The 12,459-nt window shown below is 51.9% G+C and overlaps 1 protein-coding gene across 1 annotated transcript in view; it reads right to left on the bottom strand.

Moving 5' to 3' along the window:
* LOC120397138 (zinc finger protein 420-like) overlaps positions 1 to 7,516 on the bottom strand; it is a 43,343-nt gene extending 35,827 nt beyond the window's left edge. Inside the window, exons 1-3 of the mRNA XM_039522682.1 lie at positions 7,314 to 7,516; positions 6,832 to 6,958; positions 15 to 1,438 (exon numbers count right to left, since the gene is read on the bottom strand). Coding sequence (XP_039378616.1) covers positions 15 to 1,438; positions 6,832 to 6,958; positions 7,314 to 7,394 — 1,632 coding nt within the window. The 5' untranslated portion in view covers positions 7,395 to 7,516. The remainder of the gene's footprint in view (positions 1 to 14; positions 1,439 to 6,831; positions 6,959 to 7,313) is intronic.
* Positions 7,517 to 12,459: the final 4,943 nt, after the last annotated feature.

Genomic DNA, 12,459 nt, shown 5'->3' with positions numbered 1-12,459 from the left:
AGTCGCTGATCCACGTGGCTCCTCTGATGAGTGATCAGACTCGTCTTCTGGCTGAAGCTCTTCCCGCAGTGGGCGCACTGGAACGGCCGCTCCCCAGTGTGGATCCGCTCGTGCGACACGAGCTCGCACTTCTGGCTGAAGCTCTTCCCACAGTGGGCGCACTGGAACGGCCGCTCCCCGGTGTGGATCCGCTGGTGTTTGACCAGGTTGGCGCGTTGGCTGAAGCTCTTCCCACACTGGGTGCAGGGGAAGGGACTCTCGCCAGTGTGGATGCGCTCGTGCTTCACGAGGTTCGACTTCTGGCTGAAGATCTTCCCACATTGGGCACAAGTATAGGGGCTCTCCCCGGTGTGGGTGATCTGGTGAGCCACCAGCTCGTACCTCTGGGAGAAGCTCCTCTCGCACTGGTCGCACTGGTAGGGCCGTTCCCCCGTGTGCACGCGCTGGTGCTTCACCAGGTTGGATTTGCGCACAAAGCTCTTGTCGCAGTCGGCGCATGGGTAGGGCCGCTCCCCCGTGTGCAGGCGCTGGTGGGAGATGAGCTCATAGGTGCGGGAGAACCGCTTGCCGCACTGGGAGCATTGGTGAGGCCGCTCGCCCGTGTGGGTGCTCTGGTGTGAGGCTACGCCTGACTTATGCCGGAATCTCTTCCCGCACTGGGCACACTGGTGAGGCCGCTCGCCCGTGTGGGTCTTCCGGTGCGAGAGCAGGCCCGACTTGTGGCCGAAGCGCTTCCCGCATGCCTCGCACTGGTGCGGCCGCTCCCCCGTGTGGATCCTGTGGTGCGACACCAGGCCGGACTTGTGCACGAAGCTCTTCCCACACTGGGCGCACTGGAAAGGCTTCTCGCCCGTGTGGATCTTCTGGTGCTTGGCCAGGTTGGATTTGCGGATGAAGTTTTTTCCACACTCACTGCACTGGTACGGGCGCTCCCCAGTGTGGATTCTCTGGTGCAGGGTCAGGTTGATATGCTGGGTAAAGCCCCTCCCACACTCGCCGCACCGGTAGGGCCGCTCGCCGGTGTGGATACGCTGGTGGATGGTCAGGTTGACATGCTGGCTGAAGCCCTTCCCGCACTCAGCGCACTTATACGGCCGCTCCCCAGTGTGGGTCCTGCGGTGCTGAACCAGCTCCGATCTCCAGGTGAAGCTTTTCCAGCACTCGTCGCACTTGTGTGGCCTCGCCCTTTTCTTGGGCGCCTGGTTCCCACTGGGCCGCATGCACTGGCTGTTCCCTCTTCCACCTTCAACCGGCTGCCCCAGCCAGCTGCCTTCCTCGCTGCTTGGCTCTGGGACACGGACGCTCTGAGTGCTGCAGTTCTTTGCCTTCTCTGAGCCGTTGGCCAAGCCGTTTCCAGTCGGCAGCTCCGGGGCTTCCAACTTTTCAACACATTCCTCCTCATTTTTCTTCTTGCTTCTCTGCCTGGGCCAGTCCCCTGCTGGATGGAGAAAAGAGTCTAGGCATTATTTATGGATGGGATGGTGGTAACGAGTCATAGATTTTAAGGCCAGAAGGGACCATTCTGATCTTCCAGTCTGACCTCCTACAGAACACAAGCCAGAAAATTTCACCCAGTGATTTCTACGTCCAGACCATAACTTCTGGGCCAGCTAACGCATGTTTCTTAGCGTGACATTGTCTTGATTTAAAGCCTTCACGTGATGGTGAAATGATCACATCCCTAGGTCAGTTATTCCAACAGTTAAGTACCCGGCCTGTTACAAAATGTCTGACTTATTTACAACCTGAACTTCTCTTGCTTCACCTACCATTCGGCCTCTGTCTGCTAGGTTAAAGAGGCATCTACTATCAAAAATCTCTTCTCTGAGATTGTGATCTAGGCATCTCTTAACCATCTCTCGGATAAGGACAATCCTAGACTCACATGTATCCTTGGAGTCGCTCCACTGGCTTCCCTGAACATCGGGAATGAGCCTGGCCCCAATGTTTGGAGAGTTATAAGAACATAAGAACGGCCATACTGGGTCAGACCAAAGGTCCATCTAGCCCAGTATCCTGTCTTCCGACCGTGGCCAATGCCAGGTGCCCCAGAGGGAGTGAACAGAACAGGGAATCATCAAGTGATCCATCCCCTGTCGCTCATTCCCAGCTTCTGGCAAACAGAGTCTAGGGACACCATCCCTGCCCAGCCTGGCTAATAGCCACTGATGGACCTGTCCTCCATGAACTTATCTAGTTCTTTTTTGAATCCTGTTGCAGTCTTGGCCTTCACAACATCCTCTAGCAATGAGTTCCACAGACTGACTATCCATTGTGTAAAAAAATACTTCCTTTTGGTTGTTTTAAACCTGCTGCCTATTAATTTCATTTGGTGACCTCTAGTTCTTGTGTTATGAGGAGTAAATAAAACTTCCTTATTTACTTTCTCCACACCACTCAGGATTGTATAGGCCTCTGTCATATCCCCCCTTAGCCGTCTCTTTTCCAAGCTGAAAAGTCCCAGTCTTATTAATCTCTCCTCATACGGAAGCCGTTCCATACCCCTCATCATTTTTATTGCCCTTTTCTTAACCTTTTCCAATTCCAATATATCTTTTTTGAGAGGGGGCGACCACATCTGCACACAGTATTGAAGATGTGTGGGGGTACCATGGATTTATATAGAGGAAATATGATTTTTTGTCTTATTATCTATCCCTTTCCTAATGATTCCCAACATTTTGTTTGCTTTTTTGACTGCTGCTGCACATTGAGTGGATGTTTTCAGAGAACTATCCAAAATGATGCAAAAATCTCTCTCTTGAATGGTAACAGCTAATTTAGACCCCATCATTTTATATGTATAGTTGGGATTATGTTTCCCAATGTACATTACTTTGCATTTATAAACAGTGAATTTCATCTGCCATTTTGTTGCCCAATCACCCAGTTTTGTGAGATTCCCTTTGTAGCTCTTCACAGTCAGCTTTGGACTTAACTATCCTGAGTAGTTTTGTATCATCTGCAAATTGTGCCACCTCACTGTTTACCCCTTTTTCCAGCTCATTTATGAACATGTTGAATAGGACTGGGCCCAGTACAGACCCCTGGGGGACACCTCTATTTACCTCTCTCCACTCTGAAAACTGACCAGTTATTCCTACCCTTTGTTTCCTGTCTTTTAACCAGTTACTGATCCATGAAAGGACCTTCCCTCTTATCCCAGGGCCGCTTACTTTTCTTAAGAGCCTTTGTCAAAGAGGGACCTTGTCAAAGGCTTTCTGGCAATCTAAGTACACTATGTCCACTGGATCCCCCTTGTTCACATGCCTGTTGACCGCTCAAAGTCGTCCATAGTAAGAGCAGAAGGTGGATTTTTCAGCAACAATCTTAAAGTGATTTCGAAAGGGTGAAATTTACCCTGTCCGGGATGCCAGCGTGTGGCTGAGGCACCACATAAGTCCCACTCAAGCCAGCATACACTTTCCTGAATCATAGAGATGTCAGGCTGGAAGGGACTTCGAGAATTCATCTAATCCAGCCCCACACTGAGTAGACCCAGACTATCCCTGACAGATGTTTGTCAAACCTGATCTTAAAAACCTCCAATGATGGGGATTCTACAACCTCCTGAGGTCTCTTGTTCCAGGGCTGAGCCAGCCTCAGAACGATTTTCCTAATGTCTAACGTAAATCTCCCTGGCTGCACACGCAGCCTGCTACCGCTTGCCCTGCCCTCAGTGGACAAGGAGAACCACTGATCACGGTTCTCTTTATAACAACTTTTTACTATCAGGTCCCTCCCGCTTCCCCTGCCCCTGTCTTCTCGGGACTAAACATGTCAATTATTTCAACCTTTCCTCGTAGGTCAGGTTTTCTAAACCTTTCATCATTTTGTCACTCTCCTGGACCCACTCCAGTTTTTCCACATCTTTCTTAAATTGTGGTGCCCAAAACTGGACCCAGGACTCCAGCTGGGGCAGAGCGGGATGTGTGTAGCCATGTTGGCCCCAGGATATTAGAGAGACAAGGTGGGTGAGGGAATAGCTTTCACTGGACCAACTTCTTGTCTCTGTCAGCAACAGAAGTTAGTCCAATAAAAGATACTACCTCACCCACCTTGTGTCTTTCATATTCAGTTCAGTTTGATCCAGTACAACCTCCAGATCCTTTTCAGCAATACTACTGCCTAGCCAGTGATTCCCCGTGTTGTAGCTGTGCATTTGATTTTTCCTTCCTAAGTTTAGTACTTGGCACTTGTCTTTAATGAATTTTGTCTTATTGATTTCAGCCAGTTTGTCAAGGTTGTTTTGATTTCTAATCCTGACCTCCAAAGTGCCTGCAACCCCTCCCAGCTTGGTGTCATCTGTACATTTCACACTCTACACTCCATTATCCTGTTGACCGCAGGACTAGTACCAGGACCAGGACCGATCCCTGCAGGACCCCCCTAGAGACACCCTCCCAGCTTGATAGTGAACCACTGATAGCTAATCTCTGAGTACAGTATTTCAACCAGTTGTGCACCCGCCTTATAGTCCTTTCATCTAGACACATTTCCCTAGTTTGCTAATGAAAATGTCACAAGGGATGTCTCAAAAGCCTTTATAAAGTCAAGATATATCACATCTCCTGCTTCCCCCCATCCACTAGGCAGATTTCCCTATCGAAGAAGGAAATTAGATTGGTTTGGCATGCTATGTTCTTGCCTAATCCATGTTGGCTATTATTTATCACCTTCACATCCTCTAGAGGCTTACAAACTGATTGTTTAATAATTTATTCCGGTATCTTTCCAGGTATCGAAATTAGGCTGACTGGTTTATATCGGCTCTGTTTGCCCTTCTCCAGCCCTCTGGAACCCCACCCGTCCTCCAGGAGTTCTCAAAAACAATCCCCAGTGGTTCAGAGATTACTTCAGCTAGTTCCTTAGGTACCCTAGTGTGAATTTCATCAAGCTCAGCTGACTTGAATACATCTCACTTATCTAAATAGTCTTTAACCTGTTCTTCCCTTCTTCCTGCTTGTGTTCCTGTCCCCTGATGTTAATATTAATTGTGTTCAACATCTGGTCGTTATTAACCTTTTTGGTGAAGACTGACGCAAAACCTTCCCCATTAAGTAATGGACCTACACTTTCCTTTGTGTTTTCTTACTGCTGACGTATTTACCGAATGTCTTCTTAATGCCGTTTATGTCCCTTGCAGGTTATCACTCATTTTGTTCCTTAGCCTTTCTGATTTTGTCCCAGCATGCTTGCGCTGCCCTTTTACAGTCATCCTTAGCAATTTGTCCATGTTTCCTCTTTTTGTGCAAGTCCTTTTTGATGTTCAGGTCACTAAAGAGGCAGCCAGATTGGTCTCTAAGCACCGATTTTAGAACTTTGAAACATCCTATTCAAGTTGTTTATGTGTCAGGATTATTATTGCTTTTCAACAAACATTTAAGGGAAAAACTGCTCACAGCCCTGACAGCAGAGTGATTCACCAGCGACTGAGTGCGCGTATGTGATGTCACCAAACAACACAATCTGGGAGTGGGATTCTCAGCCCTGACGAGCTGGTGTATTACACCGGATTCGGAGTGAGGGAGATACACACAGATAGGAAAGAGAAACTCAAACAAAACAATCAGCAATTTCCCGAATCGGCTACTCATAGTAAACTGACAAGAGATTTCATGTTTTCCTGCAAACTCTCAAAGTCTGGGTTTTTTTTGCCCACCCACAACAAAGTACATACCCCCCTTCCTTTGTTATGGCAGGTAGGCCCGGATTTAGGGGCAGGTGACCCAGGCGACAGCCTGGAGTGCTAGGCCTGGGGGGCGCCGGGCTCGGGGGGCTGTTTTTATTGTTAGCCACTTATATGACAGGGATAAATCATGCAAACAAATCATGCATCAGATCTAAAATGGCAGCCCCCTAGTTACTTCCTCCATTTTCAGAAACAAAAAGTTGTTCCCAGCACATTCCGAGCTGCTTGGAGAGCCTGTGTCCTGCCGTACTGTCTTGCCAACAGCCCTCTGGGGAGTTAAATTCCCCCGTACCACCGGGATTTGTCCTTTGGATGCTTGTGCTATTTGTTCTAAAAATACCTCCTCCTCCTGATTTGCTGCTTTATAGCAGTCCACTCCCCTACCATGAGCGGGACGTGTCTGGTGCTTCAGCCATGTGCTGGCCCTCTGCCCAGGGGTGAATTTCTCTCCCTTGATTCAGGGAAACTGAGCAATGACCTGCTTCTGCTTGAGACTCATTCCACTGAGAACAGAGCTGCACTGAGGGCCGCTGGGAATGCACGTGTCCGCTTTCCGTGTCCTGCTTTGCTGCAGAGCGGTTCCAAGAATATTGCTTCCTGTTTTACCAAGTGGGGCTCAGGCAGGAAGCCTCTGGGGGGGGTTGGGAAGGTGCCGGAAGCCCACATCAGAGACAGCAGCATTAGAAAGGCCTGTGTTTCCCACATGCAAGAGGTTTGAGGGTGAAGGCTGGAGCAGCATGGGGTGCAGTGTCACTCGGGGGTGGTCATCTGTTACTGTCCCTCAGGAGCACACTGTCTTTCCCCAGCGGTGTCACGTCAGGGGTCGGATCCATAGCTGGTGACAATCAGTATAGCTCTATTGACGTCAATGGAACTACGGACATTTGCCTCAGCTGATGATCTGGGCCATTGCACGCTTACTAGGCAAGACTTATCCTAGGACGGGGAGCTCCGTGGAGCAAGGACTAGCTTTTTAAAGCCAATGTGTACAGCACCTGGCACTGTGGGGCTCTGATCCTGGATTGGTTGCCCCTAGGGGTTACTGTAAAGCAAACAAATAAATAATAATAGACTAAAGACAGCCCAGGGATTGCAACGATCCTGCTGCACCCAGTAAAACAATGAAGGCTGATCCTTACCCAGAGAAATCAGATTTGCATAATTCTCCCTCATCACCTCCTGGTACAGCTCCTTCTGCCAGTCTGCCAGCATCTCCCACTCCTCCCGGGAGAAATAGATGGCGACATCATCGAACGTCACTGGGACCTGCAATAACAAGCACCATACCCTCAGCACCTGCTGCTTCAGTCACCACTTGTCCCTGGCAGTTGTGGCATTCCAGCCCAGCCTTCCAACCTCTCTAGGCCCCTTCATAGCCTCCCATGTCCTCCCTGGCGTTGAAAAGGCTTCCCACTGCAGTGCCATTGGTGCATGCAATTCGTGGGCCGGGCCCCTCTTTTTCCAGATCATGAAACACACAGTAACTAAACCCCAGCCTAAAATCAAGCCCAGCAAAACCCTCCTGGGTATCTCTCTCCAGCTCCACCCGGCGTTGTTACTCATTCCCCTTCATTTTCATTTATAACCCCACCCCACCGCGCCCCCAGGTTCCAAGCCATACCCCGGTGGCGGTGTCCAGCCAGTGCCAATTAGCGGTAAAATTAAGATTTCGTGACGCCCTGCACTTAGCGTCTAATTCCATTGCTGCTATGGATCTCCCGACAGCCACTACTTGTGTGAGTCCATCAGAATAAAAGCAATTACATTCGGCTGGCGCGGCTGGTTCTTGTTGCTCATGGTTCCGCCAACCTCCAGTTGCTTACAGGGCTTTTAACTCTTAACATTCCTTCCGGTGATGAAAAGTAGTGTAATCTAGTGGGAGAGAACTGGACTGAGACGAAGGAGATTTGGGTTCTATTCCTGGCAGCACGGTGCGTGACCTTGGGCAAAACACCTCCTGTCTGTTTCCCCTCCCACCCATTGTCTACTTAGACTATAACCTCCGGTGGAGGGGACCATCTCTTGCTACCCGTCTGTACAGCACCTGGCATAATGAGGCCCGGATAGGGTGTCCCGGTGTCCTGATTTTATAGGGACAGTCCCGATTTTTGGGTCTTTTCCTTATATAGGCTCCTATTACCCCCCACCCCATCCTGATTTTTCACATTTGCTGTCTGGTCACCCTAGGTCCGGATCTCGACTGCAGCCTCTAGGCTACCATCGATATCTATCCATATACTGACAGACATTGCTAGAGATTAAAGTGTGACAAACCATACAGCGATCGCTAGGATTTCTCACTTTTTCCACGTGCCACGATCTACCTTCTTCCTGTCTGCTCAGCCTGCAGGGTCATTAGCGAATTCCTTTGAAGCTTTACAATGCCTGTTATCTGGAGGAGCTGCTTTGTATGTATTCTGGCTCTTTGCATGTATCCCATCTCCTGCTGTCCATCCACAGCTCCAGCCTACGCGACCACACCTCCTCTTTGGTCATTTTCTTACCAATGACCAGATTTAAGCAGCACGTTATTAGGCGAGCCATTGTCGAGCCCTCAATGATTTCATCCCCTGCATTCACTCCCAGCCTTACCTTTTCCTACAGCATTTTTTTGTTACCCCAAATCACCACAATTTTCAAAGTCGTCCTTATTCCTCTTAGCTCCTGTGATGGGGTGGCCTACTCAGATGGGTCCAGGCCATTTCGAAGTGCAGGATGGCTTGGAGGTCCCCTCTCCGCTTGGCACAAGAGGTGCTGGGAGACAACTAGACCCAGGCAACATATTTTTGGCAAACAGTGAATTTGCTGGAAAAGGCATTTTTCCGGGCACGAAAACGACTTATGAATGTGGGTCAAAATCAATGAATAGTTTTGGACAAAAAAACAAAATGAACATTTCAGAAATGGCAAAAACATTTTGAAGCATTTGGCGAGTTTGTTCTGAAATGACTTTTTCCAGACCAAATGTTGTTTTCAATCGACATTTGAGATCTTTAGTTGGACCCAGATGAAATGTTGTGTTTGCTCATTCTGCTGAGAACGTTTTTTTAAAATTCAGTTTTGGTGTGAAGCCAACCGGAGTTTATTCTGGCTGTTCCAGTTTGGCCCCTGACTCAAACCCAGTTATTAACTCAACTCCAGAGACAACCCCTGGGCAGCTGCCACAAGGTCGCCCTGACTTTCTCCTGCCCTTATCTTTCGCTTTCACAGACTGATTAGTCCCGTTTGGCTGCCTCCCTTTTTCTGTTTCCAGCCATTTCAGTTCACATGGACCCAGGGAATTATAATTCCCCCAGTTGCACTGACACCTACTCACCAGTCTCTCCCCAGTGTCTTGCAGATTCATCTGATATCCTCTCTTGTACTGAGTATGCACCAGTCTTCTGCCCCAGTGCATACCCCATGCAAAACTCATACCACGTCCTAATGCAATATGCTTATGAAGTGTGCTGCCTCTCCTACTAGTGGCAGGTTTGCATAGAGGATAATAGCCTGCTACTGCTACCATCTAATAGTGCTGCCCCTTCGGCTCAAGTAGTGGCCTCTCCAATTTTAGTTGTGAAGCACCTAGGTTCAAATCCTGTTGGTAGCGTTAGAACTGTTCCATTATTTGTCCCCTAAGAAGTTTTTCACATCAACGAACATATGCACCAACACACACACACAACACATACCCCCCCCCAATTAAATAAATCAAGCTCTTTTCCCCCCATCGGCTAGGAAGGAAGACATTGTTACTGTCACTTCTTTAGTTAAAGAGCTCGGGCGATGGCTCAGACGCTGTGGCCACAGGAGCCAGCCAGGCTGCGTGTGCATCAGGGTATCGCGCTCCGGGCTCTCCGGACACGTCTGCGCGCATCCCTGGTGCACCTGGTGCAGAGGGTAACGGCCCCGGCGGGCTGCGGGCGCTGCGCATGCCCCCCACCCCCCCCCCATAGCCGCACAAGGGAAGTTGATTGTGGAATATCCTACCTGAGCCAAAGCCCCTCCCGGCATTGTGCCGGCGGCCGGGCCGCAGGCGGGGAAGGCTGGGCTGGAAGCGGCCAGGGCTCCTCGCGGCGCGCCCCGGCTCCAGCTGGGGGGTCCCCCCGTCCTGCTGCGCTCGCGGCTCAGCTCCCTGGGGCAGCCGCGGCCGGGCTCAGACGCGCTCCGGCTGGAACTGGAGCTGGGGAGGGGCCGGGGGCGGAGGGAGACAAAGGCTGGCGAGCGGGGAGGGGACGGAGCCGCGCGGAACCCGAGATGTCTCCGGATCTGCCCGCACGAGTGTGGACACAAAGCGGCGCGGCGGGGCGCGCTCCGGGCATGCGGCCATGGCACCGAGCCCGGGTCACGGCAATGCCTCTGGGCCGGATAATCCACCCCCAGAGCACCAGGCGGCGCGAGCAGCGCTAACCCGGATCACCAGGCGGCCCGTAGCCGCGCTAGACCGGATCACTAGGGATCCGGATCTTCCGTGACAAACCCCCCCAAAGTCACCCATAAAAATCCACGTTTTTCCAGGTTTAAAGTGAACTTGAGTTTCCCCAGCCACTAATGTCTAGACACCAGTATCCCTGCTGAACATGTGTCCTGCTGTACCGGCAGGGCTGCGGGGGGGGGGGGGGGGAGTGGGGCAATTTGCCCCGGGCCCCGCAGGGGCCCCACGAGAGTTTTTTGGGGCCCCTGGAGCTAGGTCCTTCACTCGCTCCGCGGGCCCCGGAAAACTCATGGGGCCCGGGCCCCCGGAGCTTCTTCTGCTCTGGGACCCACCGCCAAAGTGCCCCAAAGACCCACAGCGGGGAGTCCTTCTGCCCTGGGACCTGCCGGCCAAGACCACAGGCCCCCTGAATCCTCTGGGCGGCCCTGTGTACAGGAGAACCCCACTGATGAGAGTCTCCATTATCCAGCTCCTGTATGACCCGAACCACCAGCCGCCTTAGGCTGATGGTGACTGGGGCTGGAGCAGTCAGCCCCAACCCCCCCCCCCCCCTCAAAAGGTAAAGGATTGAAAGGTCATTGCCAGTTCTCCTGATTATCCCAAGTTTGGGTTCTCCATCCGGGCCCAGTCCAAGTGGATAAACAGGGCTCTGCTGTACATTCAAAGTGCTTTCAAAACTCACCCCCAGAAGAGGGAGGTGCATTCAGTCGGCGACACTGGTGCTGTTAGGAACAAATAGTGACTCGTTAACACCAGCGTTTCTTTTTTTACACAATGTAAAAACTAAAGATTCTCTGTAAAAATGCAAATTCTGCATTTTTCCCGTGGCAAACAGATTTCCAGGCCCCCCAACGATCACCCAGTTTACCCTCTTCTGGAGTAGCCTGGATCTTCAGCCTGCGGCACCAGGACAGCGATGAAGCTGGGCTCCTGCCAACAGACTTCTGGGTCCCACACTACTGTCAGGTAAAGCCTACAGTGTTCCCAGTCCCTGCCACCCCTCCAAGCCAGGCCTCTCTGTCCTGGTGGGACCAAGGTCTGGGGCTCTCAAGCTCAGTAGGTGGCATCAGCCCCAAAGCCCTGTATGTACATGATGGGAAGTCACGCCACCCCAGCTGCAGCAGGAAGCAGTCCCTGGGCCCAGAAATGTTGTGTGTGGAGCTCAGTCTCATGTTGTTGGGGGCTCCATTAGAGAGAGGTGGATCCTGAGCATGGGGCTGGGAGCTAAGCCGGCTCCTGATCCTGGCTCTGCAACACAACACTTTGCGGCCTTGGGCACATCACTTAAGCTCTGTGTGCCTCACTTCCTCCCCCTGAGAAATGGAGCGAATTCCGCCTGCCTCTCACCTCAGGGGGATGCCAGGAGGGATTAACTATGGCTTGTGAAGCCCTGTATAAGGGAGGCAGCTTGGGGGGCATAGAGCCAACCTAATGATTCTTACATGCCCTCATCTTAGCAGAGAACATAGCCAAGAAAACGGGGTGGCACAGGCATCCCTGTGTTATGCTGATCCCCGGCTACCGGACTGGCCCCTTGGGGCCATGACTAGCTGAACACAGACAGCCCCAGGAGCAAGCATCCAAAGCCCAGTTCAGGATCTGGGTCATTAATAGTTAAGATTTAAAGGGCCTGGGGCTGTGGTAGCGGTGGCTGGAAGCCCCGGGCCCTTTAAATCACCGCCAGAGCTACCAGCTGCAGAGGTGGCAGGAGCTCCAGGGCTCAGGGGCCATTTAAAGGGCCTGGGGCTCCGGCCACCACTTCTGCAGCGGATCCCCGCACCCTTTAAATTGCCCCTGGAGCCCCGCTGCCGGAGCCCCTGGGGTAGCAGCGGTGGCCTGGTGCTCCCGCGGTGATTTAAAGGGCCGGGGCTCCCGGCCGCCACTACAACAGCAGAGCCCCGGGCCCTTTAAATCACCACCCGAACCCCGCAGCTTCTGGCCACCTCCACTACCTGAGGGCTCCGGCAGCTCTGGTGGCAATTTAAATCACTGGGAGCCCCAGGCCCTTTAAATCGCCAGCCTGGGGAAGCCGGTCTGGTACGCCGTGCCGGCTTTTGTCGGTATGCTGTACCGGACCAGACCGGCTTCCTTTCAGTTCCTGCTCTGGTGTCCCATTGACCAGATGTCCTGTCCTCCATTTAAAACCGGCATGGGGCCAGACTTTGCCCCTTTGCTCCTGGGTTTGAGTATATCCACCTTGCTGTGATATTACTCCAGAAGCCTCTACAGCATGCCTTGAGCAGCTGCTTGGAACCGTGCTGAGACCCTGAATCTTATCCAGGGGCGGCTCTAGCCATTTCGCCGCCCCAAGCACAGCGGCACGCAGCAGGGGGTGCTCTGCCAGTCGCCG

Source organism: Mauremys reevesii, linkage group 2, assembly GCF_016161935.1.
Source record: "Mauremys reevesii isolate NIE-2019 linkage group 2, ASM1616193v1, whole genome shotgun sequence".
Classification (NCBI taxonomy): Eukaryota; Metazoa; Chordata; order Testudines; family Geoemydidae; genus Mauremys; species Mauremys reevesii.
Note: the sequence above shows the minus strand (reverse complement) of the source record. Positions and strands in the feature narration are given on the sequence as shown.